The following is a 26,590-nucleotide window of genomic DNA, read 5'->3' on the forward strand; positions in this document are numbered from 1 at the left end:
TCATTTGACTCAAGTCATGCGCCCCGGGGTGATTAGAGAATTAAAAAATGAAAGCCTCATTAGCACTAAATGAGAAACAAATATTACAGTCGTGACATTTGTTTCGTTGTGTGCTGCACTGACAACAGCTTCTGGAGCATCAGTTCACCAGGTTCTTCTGCGGTAACATACGAAATACAATTAAAAAATAAAGGTTTCATGAAGGCTTTAACAGCCGATGCTAAAGGAAGACCTTTTAGGCTGTGTTTACACTTCTAGTTCAGTTTGCTTGGTTTGTTTAGTCTGGACCAACAACATTTTGGGGGGGATTTTTAACACCAAACCTAAAGATGCCGAACCTAAAGGCATAGGGACACGTTCACAACCTGATTGGTCGGCTTTTATGACATATATATTGAGACGGAACTTACCAAACATCCAAAACAATGCTGTGTTCTGGGATAAATGTGCTCGTTGTATGTGCGTAGCCTACATGTGACAGTATTTTGACCAGCTGAGAACTCGTGAAGAGATTATAAAATGTGTAAAGGAGTCAAAACAGCAGGCAGGAATCCCTCCGTCACACACACAAACATAGATCTGTTTTTGTGAAGTCTGTACTGTAACTGTGATGGGCAACATCGCGACTATGAGGAGAAAAAAACAGGTGTGCTTGAGCATTCTGTCCTTTTTAGGGTCACATCTTGTGACATCACGTCCTGTTTTTGGTTCGGATGGCAGCGTTCACATATCACATGATATTTAGATGAAGCGCACTAACAGAGTAATCGCATTAGGGTTCGTTTTAATCGAACCGAACATGCCAAGTGTGAACACAAACTTAATGTGACCAGGACCTAAAGTTAACACTCGCCAAGCGCCAAATGTGAGTAAAAATCGGTAATGAGTTGGACGGTAACATTTTTAGGAAATCTAACAATGCAAAATTGTGAGAATGTGAACAAACGTGAACAAACGTGAACGACGCTCGGGATGGTTGACACTGACAGTGCAGTGTTGCATCGTCACGATAGTTTAAGCCTCGCCAATTTAAGAATTCAAGCACAAGAAGATGCGAAAGGGAACTCAATTCGTTTCTCGTACGCTGTGTGAGAAGTTTTCCGTGTGCAAACATCCGAAGCGTCTCAGACAGCACATGAATACTGAATTGAGCTCTGCTTCATGTCTTGTGTTTGAACAGACATTTTCAAACTAAATTCTTGGCAAGTACCCTTGTAAACATAGTCAGGTGTGTCTTAACTGAACGTAAACAGTTGAGAAATAAAACGCAAGTGTAACAGATCATTGGATTAGCTCTTAAAGTGACAGCAGCCTAATATGTATCATGTTGTTAATGTTAATGCCTTGAACAGAGGAATGGCTTTTTAAAACCAGCCCTGGTGATGTGACAATTCTCTGATGGGGAAGCTGCTCTTAATTCTAAGTCCTCATGCTGTGTGTGTGTGTGTGTGTGTGTGTGTGTGTGTGTGTGTGTGTGTGTGTGTGTGTGTGTGTGTGTGTGTGTGTGTGTGTGTGTGAGAGCCTCTGGATGTAATGAAATCTTAACGAGAAAGACAAGGCTTGTTTGATGTCTCCATCTTGCAGTGCACTCATCCAGAGCGACAGATTTATCCACAAGCCATGCAAGAGAGAGGTGCATGAGCGTGTGTGTGTGTGTGTGTGTGTGTGTGTGTGTGTGTGTGTGTGTGTGTGTGTGTTTGTGTGTGAGCGCTCTAATCTGAGAGTAATCCATTTCTGACACATAATGACACACAGACTCACTGCACTCTGGATCAGTGTGCACTACATAGTGAGTCAGGATGCTTGCATCCTTTCCCGTGTTTTGTTTCCCGTCTGTTCTCTTTCCCTCTCTTCATCTTACTCACCTTCTGTATAACATTTCTCCTCTGTCTTCTTCTTCAGCCCCTCTCCTTCATGCATTTGTAAATACTCTCCCTCATCTCTCTCTCTCTCTCTCTCCCTCACTCTCCCTCTCTTCTAGAAGGAGATTGAAATGTTGCTAATGAATAAAAGTGTTTGTGAGTGTATGTGTGATACAAAACTAAACTGCATGCATGTTTTTTAGGAAATGTAAAATTTAAGTGTTTGCATAATTAGCCACCACAATCCTAGCATGCAATAAGTGGTTGTCAGGGTGTTGCTAGGGGGCTCTAGAGTCTAGAGGCTGCTAGGGAGTTGTGTGGTCTGGGAAGTTACTAGGTTGTTGCTAGCTTGTTGCATTGTAGGTGGTTGCATGAGTTTTTTTTTTTTTTTTTTTTTTTTTGGCGGGCTTGTATTCTGGCAAGCCAAGTGTACCATATAACATATTTCATACACAGTGGTAATTCAAAGTGCTGCTTTAAGTAGACATGATAAAGTGAAATAAAATGCACATACATATTTTCAAGTATACAGAATAAAAAATGTATTTAAAAAATAATACAGTTCAGTAAACAGTAAGACAGTGCTCATTCAAGGACTGTAGCTTCAGTTGCTAGGATGTCCTGGGTGTTCTAAGACTAAGTGGTTGCTAGGGTAATTTGGGTAGTTGCTAGGATGTCCTGGGTGTTCTAACACTAAGTGGTCGCTAGGGCATTGCTACATGATTGCTTGGGTATTCTGGGTGGTTGCTAGGTGGTTGCTAGGGTGTTAAAGGGTGGTTGCTGGGATGTCCAGGGTAGTTGCTAGGGTGTCCTGGGTGGGCGCCAGGGTGGTAGTGTATTTAATCAGTTGCTGGGATGTTCTGGGTGGTTGCTAGGGTGGTCTGGATATTCTAAGTGGTTGCTAAGGTGGTTGTGTTCTAATTGGTTGCTGGGGTGTTCTGGGTGGTTTCTATGGTGTTCTAGGTTTTCTAATTGGTTGCTGGGGTGTTCTGGGTGGTTGCTAGGGTATTCGTGTTCTAATTGGTTGCTGGGGTGTCCTGGGTGGTTGCTAGCGTGTTCGTGTTCTAATTAGTTACTGGGATGTCCTGGGTGGTTGCTAGCGTGTTCGTGTTCTAATTGGCTGCTGGGATGTCCTAGGTGGTCGCTAGGTTGTTCGTTTTCTAATAGGTTCATGGGGTGATCTGAGTGGTTGCTAGGGTTTTCTAAGTGGTTTCTGGGATGTCCTGGGTGGTTACTTGGGTGTTTGTGTTCTATTTGGTTGCTAGGATAGTCTGGGTGTCCTGGGTGGTTGCTAGGGTATTCGTGTTCTAATTGGTTGCTGGGGTGTTCTAATTGGTTACCTGGGTAGTTGATAGGTCATTGTAAGGTGATTGCATAAAAAGTAATTCATGTCTGGAGCACAAATGGTGTGAGGTGAGCTGTGCACAAAAGTTTAATACTTCAGGTTAAGGGTTTGTTCAAATGACATTGAGAAGATAGGGATCATTTTGTGATTTATGAGCCGCAAAGGATGAGAAAGGTGATTTCATTGAAAGATTTTAAGTATGCATGAAGGACAAGAACGTCCCTTTTTATCTAAAAAACCTTTTCCACCTCATGCTTTTGCTTATCTCTGTGGCCCGTCTGCTCCATCTCCTATCCGAGCCAAACAGAGTTCAGCTCCTAGATCTCCAACAGCAAATCAATACAGTAAATCTGATACACACGCCGTCTTCAGAGCCCAGTCAAAACAAAGCCAACAAGCGTGCGCTCGGCCCCTGGAGAGATTCGTCTGCAGAGAGACAAACGCTTGCTGATAGCAGTCTGTCTGTGGACACCTGCAGGTCAGCTCGCGTCACGGAAAGCCACAGTCTCGGCCGATACCATCATCTCAGGCATTCTCAGGAATTTCAAACAATATTCAGCCATATCAACAGATGAATCTATTTCTATTTTCTATTTAGTTCTTTGATGTTCAACATGATAGCAGAATGGTAATGTTGTATCTTCCTGATCTGTTAGTCTAAACGGCCTGGTTTGAGTGTTTGTGAAACCTGTTTGGAAATATTAATTTGTGGTTGAACAGACGTCTAACACTGAGTGTTGAAGTTAAGCGTTTGAATGATTCCTCAAATCTCTTGTCTTGTTGAGGAGGTGTGCTGTTACTTTACCAAGCTCTTAGACTGATGGATTGTAAAACAGGCTGAAGATTCCCATAGACTTGCATAGATATTAAAAAAAAAAATATTGCACAGATGCATCACTAATTTATTGTGACACGCTTACCTTCAGAGTTGCATTGCCATATGATTTTAATGCATTTTAATGCTTTTTAAGAGATGCTCATATTCAATGTGTCCTTATTCTATGACTTACATTTTTTATTGATAGATTTAAATTGAATCTTAAAGGGGTGGTTGATTATGATTTCACTTTTCTAACTTTAGTTAGTGTGTAATGTTGCTGTTTGAGCATAAACAACATCTGCAAAGTTATATCGCTCAAAGTTCAAAGCAAAGGGAGAGATTTGCTTTTAAAGAAATCACTTTTTAAGGACTACAACAAACGGCTGGTAGGGACTACACCACATTCCTCCAGGGTTAGTGACATCACCAACCCTAAAATTTACATAAACCCCGCCCCCAGAACACGATTTATAGATTATCAAGACAGAATATGATAATCAATGACTAGAAGATAACTACGCATACGTTACATAAATTCATCAACTAACCTTTCAGAAATGTCCTGTTGCTTCTACATGTTGTCACTTCTTCTTGAGTCTCTACATCATTGTCATCTGAACATAAAAGGCTAAAAGTTTTAGAAATTTTCAGTGCATGTCTGTGTGAGGTATAAGCTCCGCCCCCTGTGCCGGCAGCAGCAGCTCATTTGCATTTAAAGAGACAGACACAAAACGGTGTGTTTTTGCTTTATAAAAACACAACTTTAACATGCTATATAAAAATATCTGTGTGGTGTTTTGAGCTAAAACTTCACATACACACTCTGGGGACATCAGATAATTATTTTACACCTTGTGAAAAGGACATTATACCACCCCTTTTAACACATTATCCAGATACGTTACACTAGCAACGTTCATAGTTCGTTTCAGAAGAGCGTAGGAGGAGGATCCGAAACCCACCAATAATAATACCAGTCCCGTGTTTCTTTGGAATATCCCGGACGAGCCCCCAGATCTGTATATAGATGCATTATCCAGAGAAACTCATTTAATTTGGACCAGTAAGCAACCACCTAGAAAACCCGAAACCACAAGCATAACGTTTATTTTGGAAGGTTAAAATGTTCTGCGGTGACGTCAGGCTGTAAAACCTTTTTGATCTAGTTGAAATGTTTATTTTTAATGTTTTAAAGTTTAGCTTTATTGCTCAACAGATCTGAGATTGGACCAGCCACTAGACCTGAGTGACCCAGATTACACAATGGAAATAAAGAAATAATATGACTGTGACTACATGCAGTTAACTTAAATAAGACAATACACACATGTAGAAGAGAAAAATTACCACGCAATCTGAAATATCTTTATGTATTCTGTTGAGCTCTTGTATAATCGGACAATGGAGACACAAGATAAAAGATTGGCTTGTAAAAGAATACGACACACAGAAGAGCGAATGTGGGCCACTCCAGACCGATAAAACTCCTTCTGATCAAAGTTCTGATCGTTATAATGAGGATCAAAGTCTTTGTTCCAGCTCTGTCCACTGATCCGGCTCTTCCTCGTTTAAGGAGCTCTCGATATGAAGGCCCGACACTGAGAGTTTGTCCAAATAAAACCTAACAAGCCTTCTTTCTAACAGAACGTCACTTTACCGAAGCCCGTTCCAGGCTGACGTGATCACATGACTGCGCATGTCTGATATAAACTTATGTCATGCTGAGAGAGCATTATTAAGTAGAAGTGGAATGTCATTAAGTCCCTCATGTCATACACTGTGCGCCTGCAAAGAGGTTAAGCATTCACAATCAAAAAAGTACCATGGTATTACCCTGGGTCAGTGTTATTTTAGTATTTTTTAAATGCTATTATAATATTTATTAATATTTAGTGCTTTCGAATTGATTAATCACAATTAATAGCATCTAACATAAATGTTTATATATGTATATATATATATATATATATATATATATATATATATATATATATATATACACACACAAATTGATTTAAAGTTTTAATTTTAGTAATTGTTTTTTTTTTTTTGTAATTGTTATTAGTTTTTTATACAGAATTATTTAGCCTTTTCTATTTAGCCTTATTTAATTTTTTCTGTTTTAATTTTTTTTTATATAACATATTATTTACAATCTATTTATAAATGATTTTAATTTAATTTTATTTAATTTAATTTTATTTTATTTAATTTTAATTACCGAAAATGTTATAGTGACACGTTGTCTGTGCATTACCATGTTTTATCTGGATGTTTATTATGGCAATGGCATGTTTGTTTGTTTTTTGCATATGAGACATTGTACTGTAGTATTCTTTCAAGTACCATGGAGTAAACACAATGGTATATGCATGTGGAAGTAATTTAGTACCGTAGTATATATCAAAATACCCAAAGGTTTGAACCCATTCACCTTTCAATGCACACCTAAAGGTTACCACACAATTTGCATGATGTATCATTGTGCAGTGTCAAAACGAAACATGACGAAAGATGCATCAAGTTGTACAACATCAAAGGCACATCATGACATCCAGAAACATGGCAGAATGTCACATTTGAGATGGGATTACCTTGTAAAATCACATTTCTATGACTATCTGCAGCGCTTTTCATGTGAAGGTCACGCCAGTGTTTGAACATTCAGAACATTTCAGCTGTGTTTGAAGGTTGTGAACATAATGTTCATTATGTTCAAGTGTTCTTGTGTTGAGTTTAACCTATTTATTTTTCTCTCTTTATGATTGTGTAGCAGTCGCCTGACACCATCCCGGGACCCAGCACCGGCGTCACACCCAAACCCAAGGTAAGAAACGGCAACCTAAAGCTGAAATCGGTGAGGAGCTGGGACAGTTTTCCATGGTCCACCCTGAATATTATTATTGAGAATCATATTCCATATGAAAGAAAAATGTTTCTCCTAAGACAGTAATGAGATTAAATGGAGTGCAAAAGTAGACTTTCCTTTAGGAATTTCAGAAGATATATCTCAGACTGAAGTCAGAGTTCTCGAAATAAATATTTCTAATCAAATTCATCCAAGACCAAGAATGTCAATGCATCATTTGAAGGGTCCTTATGTGCATTTTACACAGGCAAGCACATCATTTTCTGCAGAAAATCTAGTTTGCTCCTATTTTTTTCTTGTAGGACATTTTTGGAGACACGTTTGAGATTAAATTGATACAGTAATTTTTTATATACTTATATACTTTTATATTTGATATACTATTATAGTACTAATTAAAATTTTAATTAGCTTTTATTTTCAAGTTTAAGTTTTAGTAATTTTGTTGTGTTTTGGCATTTTTATTCATTTTTTTGATTTTTCTATATTTCTGATTAACACTAATTCATTTATCCATCCATCCATCCATCCATCCATCCATCCATCCATCCATCCATCGTGTTATCTGTCTATCTACCATATTATTTATATACTGTTATAATATTTATTCATATTTTGTATTAGATTTTGATATATTTTCACTTTTCATCGTGATTTAAGTTTTAGTAATTTTGTTTTGTGCTTTTGACATTTTTACTAGTTTTTTAATATTTGTTATGTAGCTTCAATTTTTTTATTTCATTTTTAATTTGAGTAATTTGAGTACTTTTAAGCCAATTGTTTCACTTTTAGTTTTGGTTAATAACACTGCAGTAAACATCTGAGCATTACATTCCCCTTGAAAGCGTCTCACACACACACACACACATGATGTTGTCAGTGGTGTGAGTTCTGTGATGTTAATCTGTGGATCTTCTCATGCGATTGTTCTCATCTCATTAGAATGGCTGAAGCTTCTTTTAATCCGCGCTTGAGCTCTGCTAAATGCTCAAGCTAACGTCTAATCGCCCGTGTGCAGCGCTGATGGGTGTGTGTACAAAAGAACATACATCAGATACGGGATCAAACACATGAACGAGACAAAGCGCCTCTATAGGCCCTTCTGCTTTACAGATCACCACAGAACAATGAAAAAGTTATGAATATAGATGATTATCACTGAATAGAGATCATGATCTTTATCTGTTTTGTTTTTTTCAGTGAGCCCAGAATTTATTAAAGCAATAAGCCACAAGAGAACGAGCATTACCATGTAACATAATCCGCCGCAGTTAAATCAAAAGTCCAATCAGAACTTTTGATTTTTAATGTAGAGTTTTGACCAATGAGATTCCACTGTGGGCGGGACTATCTTGTATATGACATCATATAAATGGAATCCAAGCAACTAGCCAATGGACTAGTTGTGTTAGGACCAATAATGAGATAATGAGCTAATAATGAGAGCTTGTTGCTTTATCCCACCTGGTTTTACAGTGATTTTACCTCAGCAATGGGTGTACTTAAGCATATTGCAAAGCCAGGTCCCTATACACTCACCTAAAGGATTATTAGGAACACCATACTAATACTGTGTTTGACCCCCTTTCGCCTTCAGAACTGCCTTAATTCTACGTGGCATTGATTCAACAAGGTGCTGAAAGCATTCTTTAGAAATGTTGGCCCATATTGATAGGATAGCATCTTGCAGTTGATGGAGATTTGTGGGATGCACATCCAGGGCACGAAGCTCCCGTTCCACCACATCCCAAAGATGCTCTATTGGGTTGAGATCTGGTGACTGTGGGGGCCATTTTAGTACAGTGAACTCATTGTCATGTTCAAGAAACCAATTTGAAAAGATTCGAGCTTTGTGACATGGTGCATTATCCTGCTGGAAGTAGCCATCAGAGGATGGGTACATGGTGGTCATAAAGGGATGGACATGGTCAGAAACAATGCTCAGGTAGGCCGTGGCATTTAAACGATGCCCAATTGGCACTAAGGGGCCTAAAGTGTGCCAAGAAAACATCCCCCACACCATTACACCACCACCACCAGCCTGCACAGTGGTAACAAGGCATGATGGATCCATGTTCTCATTCTGTTTACGCCAAATTCTGACTCTACCATCTGAATGTCTCAACAGAAATCGAGACTCATCAGACCAGGCAACATTTTTCTAGTCTTCAACTGTCCAATTTTGGTGAGCTCGTGCAAATTGTAGCCTCTTTTTCCTATTTGTAGTGGAGATGAGTGGTACCCGGTGGGGTCTTCTGCTGTTGTAGCCCATCCGCCTCAAGGTTGTGCGTGTTGTGGCTTCACAAATGCTTTGCTGCATACCTCGGTTGTAACGAGTGGTTATTTCAGTCAAAGTTGCTCTTCTATCAGCTTGAATCAGTCGGCCCATTCTCCTCTGACCTCTAGCATCAACAAGGCATTTTCGCCCACAGGACTGCCGCATACTGGATGTTTTTCCCTTTTCACACCATTCTTTGTAAACCCTAGAAATGGTTGTGCGTGAAAATCCCAGTAACTGAGCATATTGTGAAATACTCAGACCGGCCCGTCTGGCACCAACAACCATGCCATGCTCAAAATTGCTTAAATCACCTTTCCTTCTCATTCTGACATTCAGTTTGGAGTTCAGGAGATTGTCTTGACCAGGACCACACCCCTAAATGCATTGAAGCAACTGCCATGTGATTGGTTGATTAGATAATTGCATTAATGAGAAATTGAACAGGTGTTCCTAATAATCCTTTAGGTGAGTGTAATTTAGATATTTTGGTCAAATTATTATAAAGCACAGCCTTATTGCTTTAATAAAGTTCAATAAATGTTCAATAAATAGCGAAATGTATTAATACTAATAATCAAACAGTTTTTTAATATCCATTTAGAATTGAGTCTTTTGTGGGTCAAATGTCACGACCTGTGGTCATGACCTCTGACCTCATACGGGGCATCTGTGTGCTGAAGGTGTCGCTATGGATTCTGACAGTGTTATTAAACACGATCAATAATGCTGAAGGTGCTTTTGAGTGGATCAGAGAGGCCAGTGTTGTATTGATTAAAGTGAGTCGAGAGAGAGACAGATGGAACGAGAGGTTTAGGAGGAAGCGTTATGATATCAGATATGCAAACTGTGGATGTCAGCAGAAATACACACACATACACACGCCAGTCACTGTGTCACTGTGTATATGTAGGTCAAATGTGGCTGAGGTTGTATTGCACTGGATATTCTACTTGTGTATTTTTAGTAATCAAGCTAAACACACACACACACGCACACACACACACACACTGGTTTCCATTTTTTATGGGGACTTTCCAGAGACATAGGCTAATGATTTTTGTACTGTACAAAATGTATATTCTATCCCCTAACCCTAAACCAACCCATCACAGAAAACTTTATGCACTTTTTCATAAAAAAATCACTTAGTGTGATTTATAAGCTGTTTTCCTCATGGGGACCCCCAAAAAATGTCCCCACAAGGACAAAGATTTTGGTCATTTTTGTGGGGACATTTTGTCCTCATAACGTAGAGTTTAACAGGACACACACACAGACACACACACGTATGTTTAATCTACGTAAACTTAATCAAAACACACACATTCACATAACAAAACACACTAACATGAATAAAAACACCCCACAGGACAAATATATTGCTCAATTCTTCTTCTTATTGCTCAACAGACTTAAGTTTTCAATTATGATTCATTTAAGTAACTTAGTCTTGAATAATTCCTTATTGCGTTTCTTAGGACATAAAAACAGACACAAAAGAGTCCATCGTTATTGTGCAGTAAAATCTACGAAATCAATCTGGACAGAGGCTTAGATCATTCGTGGAAATGTAGCTTTTAAACACAGTTTGAGACATCATTCATCAGATCTATTCTGCATCTCTAGAAGAGACTCTTGTGAGATTTTCCCAGGAAAAAACATCTGAGAAGCAGGAGCCTCTTTTATTGCTGTCTAGCTGAGATTTTAAAGAGATTTTATTTGTGCATTTTTCATTCCTGTGGATGTCATTATATTTCTGATTATTTTTTAGCAACAAGCATCCACGCTACACCACATCAACTCTTCATAATAATGTGCAATCTCTCTTCCTGACAGACGTGTTCACAGAGCTTTCCCTGCGCTGGACGAGCTCTGAGAAACGTGTTTCTGTCTCACGGGCCGTATCCAGCCAAAGACAAGATCCACCTCGCTCGCATCATCAGGTGACACTTTCATACACACTTTATTCAAAGATTTGTTCAAGCTTTACATTTGATCAGAAACTGTATTCAGCAATGACCCGTTAAAATGATCAAAAGTGACAGTAAAGACATTCATAATGAAACAAAGGATTTTTTATTTCAAATAAATGCTTTCTGTTCATCAAGAAAAAAGTTTCCACAAAAATATGAAGCAGCACGACTGTTTTCAACATTGATAATAATCATAAATGTTTCTTGATCAGCAAATCATCATATTAGAGGATCATGTGACACTGAAGACTGGAGTAATGATGCTGAAAATGCAGCTTTGATCACAGGAATAAATTACACTTTACTATATATTCACATAGAAAACAGTTATTTTAAATTGTGATAATATTTCACAATATTACAGTTTTACTGTATTTTCGATCTAATAAATGCAGCCTTGGTGAGCAGAAGAGACTTCTTTCAGAAACATCATCCTAAACTTCGACGTGCTGTACCAGTTGAACTGTGGTTGTGTGATATAACTTGTGTGATCGTTACAATCATGTTCATCAAACGCAGGATCAATGTAAAAGAGGGTTAAAGAGTGTTTGAGGGTCATCGTGTGTGTGTGTGGACGGTTGGGCTGAATCATCAGATGTCCATTATGGCTCTGGCAGATGGCCGCTGTCCAAACTTCACTCTGATTGGATAAAATCGTCCCGTCTGAAGGTGGAGTGTGAGTGTCTGACAGAACAACACAGAATCAGGGAGCTTTACATGCTTTTGAAGAATACACTCCAGATGAAGCCAATGGAAATGAGCTTGACTTAAAAATGCAAATCAGCGACGGCGTGATAATGTTACGCGGCATATCATAGCAAAGCAAATGCAAGAGAGTGTTGCAGTGATTTGAACACACTTTTGCATTTTCTTCTTTTTATTTTTAACCCCCTCCATTCACTAGAGACTGCCTTTCATGATCCAGTCAATTGCTGCCTTTTATTTGGAAATACTGTACTTCACATTACAGAACTAAAATGGGTTGCAAACACTGTTTTATGTGGATTTTAAAGGGTGCACAAAGCAAAACAGTGACAGCAGCAATATGATTAAAACACTCAATACTCAAAAATAATTGCTTTTATTAAATCCCAATGAGCAATATTTTGTCCGCAAAGTGATGTTGTCCATTTAGCAGATCTGCAGGCCGTTTATGGACGTCATGCAACATTGCAAAGCATTTTTTATTGGATTACTCCTCTGGGAAAATTGATTTATTGTGTTGATTCCCTACAAAAGTGCATCCGTTTTTAGACTATTAAGGAATAATGGGTCCTAAATATATTATTTCATTTTTATTTTATATTTTATATTTTATGATTTTATGATTTTCTCCATGAAAATAGCTAAAGAATCTGGTATAGTGTTAAAAAAGTGTGTGTGTGTGTGTGTGTGTGTGTGTGTGTGTGTGTGTGTGTGTGTGTGTGTGTGTGTGTGTGTGTGTGTGTGTGTGTGTGTGTGTGTGTGTGTGTGTCGGCTTTAATGCTGTTCATCCAATTGGAATTTAGAGTCGTTTTATAATTCTGTTTTGTGTTTTATTCTGCAAATGAAGGGACACTGCCGTCCAAAAGTTTGGGGTTTTGAAAGAAGTCTTTTCTGCTCACCAAGGCTGATTAAAAAACAGTAAAAACAGCAATAATGTGAAATATTATTGCAATTTAAAATAACTGTTTTCCCTCAATTTTCAGCATCATAACTCCAGTCTTCAGTGTCACAGGATCCTTCAGAAATCATTCTAATATGATGATTTGCTGCTCAAGAAAAATGTCTGATTATTATCAATATTGAAAAGAGTCGTGCTGTTGCTTCATATTTTTGTGAAAACTTTTTGTGAAAAAAGAAAATTCAAACCAACAGCATTTATTTTAAATATTATTTTTTTATGACATTATAAATGTCATTTTTGATCAGTTTAATGTGTCTAAATATAAGTATTAAATTATTTAAGCAATCTTCCTGACTGCACACTTTTGAGCAGCGAGAGTAACGTGTGTGTGTGTGTGTGTGCGTGCAGGAGGAGTTATGTCGGAGTGGAGCTGGTCCAGTGGCTCCTGGAACAGTGTGTGTCGGTTCAGTGCCGGTTAATGGCGTCCCGTGTCTGGCAGGTGCTTCTGGAGCTGGGGATCCTGCACTCAGGTAACACACACCACTATAGACTATTATAGGGCTCAATTTTAATTTTCGTTAAAGGTTTAGTCATTTTGTTGTGTTTTTTTTACATTTTTTTTGGTCCCACTTTATATTATGTGTCTTTAACTACTATGTACTTTCATTTAAATTAAACATTTAATGCAATGCATGAATAATGCGTAATACTATTTTTATTTTATTTTATATGAAATATGTATTATCCAAAACATGTTTTACTCTAAAACGTTGAGGAAAATCAAAGCCATAAATCTAAACAAGTTGATATCTCAAAAAATGTAGCTAAGTATTCAGTCAGATTTTGTTTGGGTGCAGTACCAAACGTTTCCACTTGATGAAATTCGTTTCCCATTCATTTCCAATGCGGCCATTTCTGACCATGAACAGTACAAGTGTGACTTTCTTTTTCAGGACTAATTAACCTTTTTGAACCATGTCCATAATCGATCAAAAATGACCGAACAGCACCATAGGGTTATTTCATTTTTAATTTTAATTACATTTTATGAATTAAGCAGCTTGTAAATATACTTTATCAGTAGAAAAAAAAATTCAATTACAATTCAATTAAAAATGAAGGTATTAAGCAATCATTTAAGACATTTTCCTTATATACCGACCGTACAATCTTGAGCACACTGCGTGAAATACTGTATCCCTAACACTTTCAAGTGTGAAGAATCAACTTTAATAGCAAATTGAGTTGTTCAGCCGTGATGTAAATTTGTAGGTCACCCCAGAAGGCTCATTCACCGTGGATTCCCTCTGGAATTTCTAATGGGTTTTTTAGGGAATCATTTTACAAATTCCACTGGGAAAATTGTAATTCCGTAGGACTATAAACTTGGAACGGCTCTACATCAACCACACACACATCACATCATACTCGTACATGGTTGAAGGAAGAACAAGAAGATCAAGATTAAGTTTCAAAAGTCTTTAATAATCCACTTTGAAGGGCAAACAAAACACAACCTCTAACATAGACGTGACCGGACAGATGAACACTGTAAAGGCTGCAACTTATGAAATAATGACAAACATCTCGATGACAACTAAAGTGTGGCGGGAAACTGACCAAAGGAACACATGTGACTGAAAATAATAAACACGGCACCGTTTTCAACTAAAAACCTAAATCTTTTAATGCGTTTTGGTCGTTCATTTACACGACAACGGCGTTTTTTGTTGCCTGAAAATGCAAATTTTTGAAAACGGGTTTCAAAGTGCAAGTCTCAAAACGGTCTCTATATAAACAACAAAAATGCGAATCTTTGAAGACGATGACGTCATGCACATGCGTATTACGTGTTCGATCTAGTGTTTCATCGCCATCTACTGGCCTGGCAGCAGAATACAGCATTTTTAGTCGTTTTCGCGGATCCGTGTGAATGTGGATCGCTTCGACAATGGTGTCGTCTGTACGCGAGGAAAACTCAAAGGAAAAACATCTAAGTTTTAAGCATATCGCTGTCATGTAAACGTACCCTTAAAATCCATGAAAATTAAACTAACTAAACAGAACCGTGACACACACACTGAAAAAAATTTGGATGCAGAAACAATATTCACTTTTCTAATTTTCACAGAAATTGCTATTAAATGTAACAATTAATTACAAAAAAACATTGAAATTCTTAAGTAGAAAAACTGAAATAGTATTTTCTTTACTGCAATAATAGTTTAAAATATATTTTTGCATTGCACGCTGAAAATAGCTCTCTGTCTTCCCTTCAGTGGACCAGCGGCTGGTCTTTGAGGACTCGAACACGTACTATCAGTTCTCGTTTGAGGAGTGTGACGCTCAGGGCTGTGAGTTTCGCAACGAGGAGGAATGGCAGAACGGTGTCCGTCTTCTTCTGCAGCTCGTCCCCTACGTCCAGTTCAGGGTCGTCAGTCCGTAAGTACAGCCATCATGCATGTGACATGTTAATGTGCTCAGTCAGTCAATATGTACAGAATGCTACTGTACTACTCATGTTAAGTTTGCCTGTACTGTATATTGTGTGCAGTATGTAAACTTTCTATATGCACAGAAATCCAGGATAAACGTGCAGTATTCAGATAGTTGTCATTGTCTCATATCATGTATTATTTAAAGAAATAGTATGCAGTATATACTGTGCAGTGCACTTGTCTCCTTGTGTCCGTCTGTTTGATTTGGATGCATCAGGAAACCGATTGTTCTCTTGACCTTTTGATTTGGTTTTTCCTTGTTAATCCTGTTTAACCACAAATCCTTCTCAGGAAGCAGGAAATAAAATATGTGTGTGTGTTTGCTTTGTGTGAGAGTATATAGGCTCATGTATATGAGCTTTAGAGGGGTATTTATGCTTTGTACAGAGACATCATCTTTGCTAATCATGTTATTGATCATTTGTTTGATTTTGTTATAAGACTGATCAAAAGTTTGGTTCAGTAAGATTATTTTTTAAAAACCTTTCTTACTATCAATGTTAAAAACAGTTGAAAACACTCACTCTTAAGGCCCGTTCACACCAAGGACGATAACTATAAAGATAACGATAAAGATATAATTCTAAAAATCGTTCTCCATATTAAAGAATAACAGAGTTCACACCACAACTATAACGATAAAGATATGAGGAACAATATCGTTGGGATCACTTTCAGAACGATTTTTTTTCAGCTGTCAAACGATAAAACACTGACAGCCAATCAGAATCCATTCTAATTTAAAGGGCGCGCGCGCGTGCTTAGAATAAAAAGACTGTTATCGTTCGTTGGTGTGGACGCATATATAGTTATCTTTGTCTTTATCTTTATAGTTATCGTGCTTGGTGTGAACGGCCCTTTGTTCATCAAGGATGCATCAAATTGATCAAATTTATAATGTTACAAAATATTCTGTTTCAAATAAATGCTGCTCTTTTGAACTTTCTATTCATCAAAGATAGATATTTCTTAATATTACTATTTTCGCTGTCTTTTTTTAATAAATTAGCCTTGATGAGCATAAGAGACTACAGAGCATAAGAGATTTTAAAAACATCCTACCGACCCCAAACTTTTGAATGGTGTTGTATTTCTGTATATTACTATAATAAAAGAGTTTCTACAGGTGATGATTTTATTAAAGAGGTTCAGGTGGCTGGTTTCTGTTCCCCTCCTCCTTCAAAATCCCAGTTTAGCTCCAGGACTCGAGGCCTTTGACATCAAAAACAAAAGATGTGTGTCCTTTTTAGAAGAATATAAGCTCACGGTCAACATTGTTTTCCCCTGTAGTCCACGACCCGATCAGAACAAACCCGCGGCCAGCGTTTGGGTCATTCACTCAACCTCAATTCGATTGAACTAAGCTGTGTGTAGATTAAAGCTTTTGATTGGCTTAAACATGTCTTTGCGAAAGATGATGGGATTGAGAACGTGTCCATCCTCTAATGCTTTCATCGCTTCAAGTGTGTCTGCGGCGAGATTTGATTCAGGCCGTTCTGTTAGCAGTGAAGGACGAGGTTGATATCGCAGAGAGATGTGAACTGCAAGATTCAATTTGAACGGACAGCTGATGTCATTTTCAGGAAGGTGAACATGAGATGGCGTCCCGTGTCCACCGCAGCGTTTTCCCCCTCGCTGACGGAATTGGAAGTGACACGGTTTGGCCTCGGTGACACCAGACGGGCGAGCTGTTTGATCCCGTTCGGCTTCACAGAGCTTCGCTTCGACCCCAATCAGCCAGAATCTCTTCGCCCCCTCGTTCCTCATCCGAGAGTGTATTAAACCAGAAATGAGATCCTCACGCAATAGCCAACCAAATGAGATCAAACGAAAAAAAGAAACTCATGCAAGTTTGCTGATATTACCCCGAACAGCCTCACGGCAAAAGAAATTCTAGTTTGCCCGAGTTTCTGACTGAGATTGCTTTCTGAACTGAACGTGATGAGGAAAAAATACTGTACACTGCAGAATAATGAGAAAGAAAAATGAAAAGACAACATGTCTTTTATTGTGCTGTCACTGGCTGCATGCAGAAAACACAAACATCACGACCAGAGCAGTTCGATTCATCCACGAATCACTCTCATGAGCATTGCTTTAATGAATCATCAATAACACTCAAGGAATCGATTTGGATCAGACTAATGAATTAAAGGGATAATTCGCCCAAAAATGTAAATTCTGTCATTAATATCTCATGTCTCGTTCCAAACCCGTAAGACTTTCGTTCATCTTCAGAACACAAATGAAGATCTTTTTGATGAAATCTGAGAGATTTCTGTCCCTCCATTGACAGATACGCAACTACCAGTTTCACGCTTCAAAAAGTTCATAAAGAGATCATAAAAGAGATCATTTTCCCCCAAATACTTCTGAATGGTTACACTGTGGGGAAAAATTGGTGTAGAAACAATTTTCACTGAGATATTGCTATTAAATTTCACAATTGATTACAAAGAAACTGAAAATAATAAAAATTCTAAAGTGGAAAGACTTAAATAGTGTTGTCTTGTAAAACCTGCTCCAATAATGTTTATTTACATCTGTGTAGTTACAGTATTGACTAGACTGGTTCGGTTATTATTCTGTAGAAACAATTTAGTTATTGACACTGTTGTATTGTTTTTGGCACACATGGCTTTTATTATATACCAGAGCGAAAGATGCAACATGTAAAAAAAGATGGTCAAATGAGTCTGACTTTTGTGTGAATGTGATTGTGGTTTCTGGTGATTTGTGTGGTGCTGGTCTCAAAAAGCCCTGAAGCTACAGGAAGAGGACGGCTTTTAGCCAAGATTGTTTGGATACAGCCTCTCTTTCAGCCACCCACACGCACACACACACACGCACACACACCTCGTGCCGCACGGCTCATTTGCATGTTATTTGAATTTTATCTTCATCTCTGGTGAAACTAGTAATGGTTCTGTGGGCTGAATGAGCGTGCATTTGCGTACAGTATGTGTGTGTGTGTGTGTTTATGTCTACATTTGCCTGTGTGCATTTGAGTGTGTATATTTGAGCGTGTCTGTGTTCGCATGCATGTGTGTGTGTGTGTGTGTGTGTGTGAATTGTCCTCTCGTGCAAGCGTGCCTGACTCATTTAGAAGTCGCCGTCATTACGAATCACTCGTGGAGGTAGAAAGAGAGAGAGAGACGAGGAGGAGAGATGTGTCGTGTGATGAAAGCGTGTCACTCGTGTGATGAATGGACTGACGGTGGAGGAGAAGGAGGGAAACTTTGGCCCACTTCTCAAACTCACTGTCCCAGTTTAAGCTGTGTTATATGGTAGGATGTGCTGGAGATTTCCTCTTTACAACTGTTTTGTCCCAGATTATAGCAGTTTTCAGTTTGTTCTGCTCATGTCGTGGTTTATACATGCACAATCTGCTCTAAAAATGCACTTTTTAAATCCCCAAAGAGCCATATAGCTTATGCATAAACACTATTTAGTAACGGTAAAATGTTTTGAAGAACATATAATGAAAAATCAAGAGCTTTAATTCAATTATTAAAGAACAGTATAGTAACTCAAGAACCCTAAGCCGCCAAAAATTATTTTTATTTTGAAGTGTAAGTGTGGGGTGGGGATTTGATCATTAAAAATGGCTTATTTTTGCATGCATGCTTTTTAAACTTCCTATACCACATGCCAAAAACACAGTCTGAGCTTGATGTGCGTCTTGGAGTATCATGTGTAATGCAGTGCACCACCAGCAGGAGGCAGTAGAGAGCAGAGAGGGCTTTGAGTGTGCTTGGAATGATGGCATACTGTTTTTTTTTTTCTTCCAGTATGCAATATGTTAACTGTGCACAGTATGTGCATTTTCTGTTGGCATGCATGGAATACCATAGACATACATTACAACATTTGCCAAAAAGTGCACACTTCATCCCACAATGCATTGCACTCGCCTTGACCTTCCATTTGCAAAGTGACGAGTTAAGCAAAATCAACCACATTTTTTAAAATGACCGTTTCCTGATTGATTATTTGATCATATTGCCAACAATTTAGGTAATTTTACACATAAATGGATTAAAAAGCACATTAACAGGATGCACTCTCTGAATTTACATTCACGATATAATATTTATTAATTGCACACTATACAGTACACTAGTATTCACAGATAGGTACACTGTATAAAATGATTTTTAAAGTTGTAAACAAATATTATTGGAGTGTCTTTTACAAGAAGATACTTTCTACTTGAAAATATCATGTTTATTTCAATGTGTTACGTTCCGTAGTGCAAATTTACTAGTAAATTACGAGTAAAAACTGTTTCTATACCAGTTTTTTCCAGTGTAGTACACTAGTATTCATGTCCCAAATGATGCCCTTGCCATCGTCTTCCTTCAAGTCCTCAATCTGGTGTGATAACAGCGTTTAGCCTGTCAGTAGGAATCCACATCAGTGCACACTGGCCACAGTTGTGTGTCGAGGGCACTTCTGAAAGCTGGGACACACATCGAGTGCGCCATTTGGGACAGGGCCTGTTTTGAACATGACATCTGCTTCTTGTCTTACAGAACATCACTGTCACAGAGGTCAGCTCTCACGAGACAGCCTTGCATTGTCACTTCAGAGGTGTTTTATCAAGTGTGTGTGTTCTCTTGCAGACCCGAGGAAGACCCCGACAGAAAGCGTGATATCTGCAGTGAGATTCTCCAGATGAAGGCTCTGGAGAGACTCACGTCCACGGTAAGTGTGTGTGTGTTTGCTGACCCTTGTGCCAGATCCCTGACTCCATGTCTGCAGTCCCCTGGTGTGTGTAAATATCCACTCCAGCCTGAAAGAATCTCATCCATCACACGGACACACGTCTGACACCAGCGGACAGAGAAACCATCCATTTAACTAAGCGCTCGCTCTCCAACAAACACCATCGCTGTCAGGCTTTTTACATTATTCAGGGCTTCCAGGATTTCTACCTGGAAATCTTAATTTTAGAATTTTGAAAATATTATGGAATTAAAAAAAAACTTAAGTCATGAGATGTACATTTAATTTTTTAAGGGATTTTTTTTCTATAAACTAAATAGTTTTTACTTAAAATAAGTATATTTTAAATATATATTTAAAATATACGTCATATATATATATATTACATTTTATTTTTATAGTTCTAGAAATATTTTAATACATTATACAGTATATATATATATATATATATGTATATATATATATATATATATATATATATACAGTATATATATAAATATATATATATATAGTTAAAATATACATATTTTAAGTAAAAACTATTTAGTTTATAGAAAAAAATGCCTTAAAGAAATGAAATATTACATTTTAATTTTTTATAGTTCTAGAAATATTTTAATACATTATACAGTATATATATGTATATATATATATATATATATATATATATATATATATATATTTAAAATATACATATTTTAAGTAAAACTATTTAGTTTATAGAAAAAAAATCCCTTAAAGAAATGAAATATTACATTTTATTTTTATAGTTCTAGAAATATTTTAATACATTATACAGTATATATATATAATGTATTAACTTGAAAAATGTAATCTCTCTCTCTCTCTCTCTCTCTCTCTCTCTCTATATATATATATATATATATATATATAAATAGTAAAACATATAAACATAAGTAAAACATAATATTTAAAAAATATACAGTGCTATGCATAAGTTTAGACACCCATGCTAAAGTTGACTAAAAAGAGGAATAAAAAATCATCTTTTGGAAATTGAACTTAATGCCTTAATTTAAAAAAGTGGGAAAAATCCAACCTTTAAGGACACCAATTTTCTTTGTGAATGAATAATGTATCGTAAATAAATAAATGTTCTTCCTTAAAATACAGGGTGCATAAGTTTGGACACCCCTATGTTAAATTCCCATAGAGGCAGGCAGATTTTTATTTTTAAAGGCCAGTTACTTCATGGATCCAGGATACTATGCATCCTGATAAAGTTCCCTTGGCCTCTGGAATTAAAATAGCCCCACATCATCACATAGCCTTCACCATACCTAGAGATTGGCATGGTTTTATTTCAGTTAGCCTAATAGCTGGTTTGATTTGCATTGAGAGATGATCTTATGGAAAGTACCTCATGCCAATCTCTAGGTATGGTGAAGGCTATGTGATGATGTGGGACTATTTTAATTCCAAAATTGGTGTCCTTAAAGGTTGGATTTTTCCTAATTTTTTTAATTAAGGCATTAAGTTCAATTTCCAAAAGATGATTTTTTATTCCTCTTTTTAGTCAACTTTAGCATGGGTCATCATAACGCATTTCCCAAAAAACATTGCAAATTAAATTTTTCGCCTTCACTTGTAAAATAAAGCTTCTTTATTGGCATCTTAAGTTTCCATGAAGATCCTTTAACATCCATGGATCCTTTCCAGTCCACAAAAGGTGCTTTAGATTATTAAAATGTTCTTCACACTAAGAAAAAATAGTTATTTTAAGAAAAGTTCTTAGTCGAACCCAAAAGTGAACTTTGCAATCTTTATTTTTAAGTGTTTTATAAGCTACACTGATGAAAAGGTCCGGATGAAAACTTTTAAAGCAGCTATAGAGACATGAAATCAACATATTTTATATAAACTGAGACATTAAACACATAAAAACAGCCAGTAGACTGTGTGAATTAGTGGTTAAAGATCAAACTGGTAGGCCCGAGTCACTAAACATAGAGGCAATTCCCTCTTTACTGTAAATGTTGAATCAGTCTCCAAACGAGGCGAATCCACACAGCTGTCCTCCGCTATCCCATGAGTCTCTGCTGTCTGAGTCTGGCTGCTTTGGGATTCTTTTTGTGTTTTTAACAGCCGTGGATTTGCTGTGCTCTAGAGATCTTCACACACTCACACAGGCTCATCGTCTGCTTTCTGTTCTCGCTGCGGGTGAAAGATGAGCTCATTTGCATGTAGAATAAAGTAAAGACGCTGTTCTCTTGTGCTTTAACCGGATTACAGTCAAAAACTGATGTGTTTTACTACAGGTGCAGAATGAACTTGCTGCTGCTCTCGCAAGAAAAGCCAAGAAATCAAGTAAGACGCTTTTATATTCATATAGGGATCATATCTGACTGTTTTGTCAAGGTTTTTACTCCCATAATTAATAGTTTTTAATGACCATTTTCCACCATTTCTCTGATATTCCTGCTCCGCCTTAAGAATCATCCTGTGTTGTGATTGGCTAACGAGTTTGTATATGAAATGACTGTCAGTCCATTTAGTTTGTGATGCTCTGGGTTCAGTAACAGTGGATGCTGATCATCAAAAAGTCATTGCTGGTGTGTAAAGGGGATGTTAATGTTCATTCATGTGTTTTTCATGTTTAATACAAGTGTTTTTGTAGTTATTTTCAGTCTTTTTCAGTTCTGAAACTGTGTTTTTGTAGTATAACAACAGCTTTATTTCAGAAGGTTTACAATTATTCATGATATGACCCTTTGATGTTATTTTTTTAGATACGATTTTACAGCAAGATTTGCATAGTTGTTCAGATGGTCAATGCGTTGCGAATGTATTTGTGTTTTCACATTTGTGCTGCTCTTACTCCAGTGTCAGAAGACGAAAGCTCAGAGACATCAGACAGCTCTCCACAAGAAGCCCCGAAACCCACTGAAGACAAAAGCAAGGTGAACACACACACATGCACACACACACATTCACACACACACACACACACACACGCGCACACACACACACACACACGCACGCACACATGCACGCACACAGACGCACATGCTAGCACACACACACACACACACACACACACACACACACACACACATACATAAACACACACACATAAACACACACACATACACACTCTCACATACACGCACACACACGCACATACTCACTCACGCAAACACACGCACACAGACACGCATGCTCACACACACACAGACGCACATGCTAGCATACACACACGCATGCACACAGACGCACATGCTAGCACACACACACATAAACACACTCACTCACACATACACACTCTCACATACACATACTCACTATAAAACTTTACCATAAATACATACATACACAAACAAGCTGTATTAGGCTGCTTGTATCATCACTTTAGACATGCTCAAAGTTCATAATTTTCAGTGTTTGTATGATTGCACAGGAATTGCTTGCAGCGGCTTTAACTACGATGTTTTTCCGTGGACAGTCAATCGGCCATTTTTAGCCTCAGTAAAGCCCCTGATGTTTTTCCATGCTAGAATTACATGGAAAACGGAGGCAGACGTTGTGTCTGTATAGCGTATATTATATATAACAATATAGCGACGGATGAATCACATTAGTTTGCTTGGTTGCTTTTTATTCAGCATGCTTCATTTTAACATGCTACCATATATAATGCAACAGTCATTCCCGTCATACATAATACAGCGTGCCATGAGTCATAAATAAAAAGTAACAGGCAGATAAATGAACAGTATCATTAATAATGTACTAGATTTTCTCAGCAAAAAGCACATAAGGGATGTAGAGAGGTGCAGGAGTGACATCGGCTAATTCACCGCTGGTTCCTTTCAGACTTTACTTTGCGGTTTTATAATGGGGTTTTCGATTTATGTGTAAAATAGAGCCCGTGGTGAACATAACTTGACAATACTTTGACGTTTTGTTCTACAACTTATTTTGAGTTAGACTTCCAGGTTCTGCCGTCACACCTGCACCTCTCATCGTCTCAAAATAACCCCTGATGTGAAGTAGCTGTGGACATGTAGTATTAATATTGAGTTTAAATTATTTTATTATTTATTACATGAAACCATCACAGCTGTGTAGGAAAATTAAAGGGTTAGTTCACCCAAAAATGAAAATTCTGTCAGTAATTAGTAATTACTCTCCCTCATGTTGTTCCAAACCCTTCGTTCATCTTCAGAACACAAATTAAGATATTTTTGATGAAATCTGAGAGCTGTCTCACTCCTCCATAGACTTCTCTGTTATTGAAACTTCCCGGCCCAGAAAGTTAGTAAAGACGATGTTTAAAATAGTCTACAGTGTCTAATAGTCTAATAGTGACTACAGTGGCTCAACCATAAGTTTATCAAGCGACGAGAATACTTTAGTGTAACAGCGCAACGCTTCTGGGTTGTACGTCAGAACGTAGGCTCACTATTGGCCGATGCTGGTCATGTGTGTGATGCGTGTGATGCTGGCCAATAGTGAGCCTACGTTCTGACGTACAACCCAGAAGCGCTGCGCTGTTACAGTACGTGAACTCACTCAGAGGCACACACAGAGGAACATTTAGAGAGTTAAATAAAGTCGTTATTTTTGTTTTGTTTTTGTGCACAAAAAGTATTCTCGTCGCTTGATAAACTTATGGTTGAGCCACTGTAGTGACTTGGACTATTTTAAACATTGTCTTTACAAACATTTCGGTAAAGTTTCAATTACCTAGCAGCCTATGGAGGAGTGAGACAGAATCAAAAACATCTTCATTTGTGTTCTGAAGATGAACGAAAGTCTTAAGGGGTTGGAACAACATGAGGGAGAGTGATTACTGACAGAACTGTCATTGACTGTCAACTGTCAGGTGAACTAACCCTTTAAGTGCCGAAATCATGCTAGCAAATTTTAGCAACATGCTAATTCATGCTAGCAATGTGCTAAAACATGCTAGCAACATGTTAAAATATAATATAAGCATGCTTAATCATAGCAATGTGCTCTACTGCTCACCATGGCTGCATTTTACATTAAAAACATTATTATTGTGATGTATTATTACAATTTAAAATAACGGTTTTCTATGTGAATATATTGTAAAATTTTATTTATTCCTGTGATCAAAGCTGAATTTTCATCATCATTACTCCAGTCTTCAGTGTCACATGATCCTTCAGAAATCATTCTGATATGATTTGCTGCTCAAGAAAAAAATCTGATTATTATCAATGTTAAAAAACACTTTTTGCTGTTTGTAAATTGTACTAATATTTTACAATATTGGAATTTTTTACTGTATTTTTACCATTTTTACTGTATCAAATAAATGCAGCCTTGGTGAGCAGAAGAGACTTCTATCAAAAACATTAAAAAATCATAATTGTTCCAAACTGACATGTGGTGTTTTCCCAAAAATAACCTATGAAAGGAGATTCAAAGAGTCACAGATTGACGTTTCGCTTTTCACACGGTTATATTCTCGTTCAGACATTCGCCGCCGTGTTTGAAGAGACACGAGATTACATGTGCGATCTTGTTTTTTTCATAAAGCGTGTGTGAGGGAGTGGGCAGCAGTCGAGGCCCGTCGGCATCTTCAGACGGTGGAAACCTCTTTCTCCAGATCTAAATGATTCATGGGTCGGATCTCAGTGGCCACACACACACCCAGGAGAACACTCTAATGGTCTTGTGTAACGTCTGATGTGTTGTTGTCCGACAGGAAGTTCGTTGAGAGTGTTGTGGTCGGTTTGCATCACCATATCAACCTAATGAAGTTCACAGGGAGACGTTGTGTGTGTGTGTGTGTGTGTGTGTGTGTGTGTGTGTGTAGTGAAGCAGGGTAAGATCTGATTAGTTCTCCTCTGTGGTTTCCATCAACCCAGAGTCTGGACGCTCATTAGCTCATAATTACAGTCAAGGTAATAACAGCTCTCTTTATCTTCCTGCCGTCTTTAGTTTCGTCTGTCAGCTCTATAGATTCAGTTGTAGTCTCAACTCAATATACATTCGCTGAAGACAATACGAGCCGTTTGCAGGATATACTTGCTTCCCCGACAGCTTCAGTATGTCTTACAGAACTGAAGTATTATAATGCGATTCATGCGCTTTCGTATAGTCTGAGATGAATGTTGTGGCCATTGTGCTGTTGCATTACTTCTTTACAGTTTACACACAGATGTTATTGGTATGATTATTGTGATATTAAATATTATGTTGAAACAATTAGTTTTAATTAGTTTCTTTAATAATTTTTTTATTATTACTTTATTAATTCAATTTAATGTTGTTTTCATGTTTTCATCTTTTGTGGCATTAGTTCATTACAGGGATGCACAAGGGTATTATTGTGTGTTATTGTTATTGTCATATTAAGTATTATGTAAAAAAATAATTGTATTGTTAATACATGTATTTTTTTAAGATAAATAATTATGAATTGAATGAATTATTTTTAATGAATTAATTCCTTAAATTATATTAGATTATCATTTTATTTTTCAATATTATAATTTTTCCAGATAAACTCTTGTTTTCATTTTCTATTATTGCATTTTTTTTTACAGTTTATGCAAAGATATTAATGCTATTATTATATTGTATATTAGAATATTTGAATTATTATATTTTTA

At 37.4% G+C, this 26,590-nt stretch overlaps 1 protein-coding gene across 1 annotated transcript in view; it reads left to right on the plus strand.

The window, feature by feature from the left end:
- The window catches only part of rapgef5a (Rap guanine nucleotide exchange factor (GEF) 5a), a gene marked incomplete at its 5' end in the record, with an annotated part of 72,868 nt that overhangs the window by 1,584 nt on the left and 44,694 nt on the right, over positions 1 to 26,590 (plus strand). The window contains 8 exons of the mRNA XM_081375748.1: positions 6,801 to 6,854; positions 11,014 to 11,120; positions 13,165 to 13,286; positions 15,036 to 15,198; positions 19,880 to 19,961; positions 22,262 to 22,310; positions 22,827 to 22,903; positions 25,449 to 25,486. Coding sequence (XP_081231874.1) covers positions 6,801 to 6,854; positions 11,014 to 11,120; positions 13,165 to 13,286; positions 15,036 to 15,198; positions 19,880 to 19,961; positions 22,262 to 22,310; positions 22,827 to 22,903; positions 25,449 to 25,486 — 692 coding nt within the window. The remainder of the gene's footprint in view (positions 1 to 6,800; positions 6,855 to 11,013; positions 11,121 to 13,164; positions 13,287 to 15,035; positions 15,199 to 19,879; positions 19,962 to 22,261; positions 22,311 to 22,826; positions 22,904 to 25,448; positions 25,487 to 26,590) is intronic.

This window comes from Scardinius erythrophthalmus, assembly GCF_964197995.2.
Source record: "Scardinius erythrophthalmus genome assembly, chromosome: 10".
NCBI lineage: Eukaryota > Metazoa > Chordata > Actinopteri > Cypriniformes > Leuciscidae > Scardinius > Scardinius erythrophthalmus.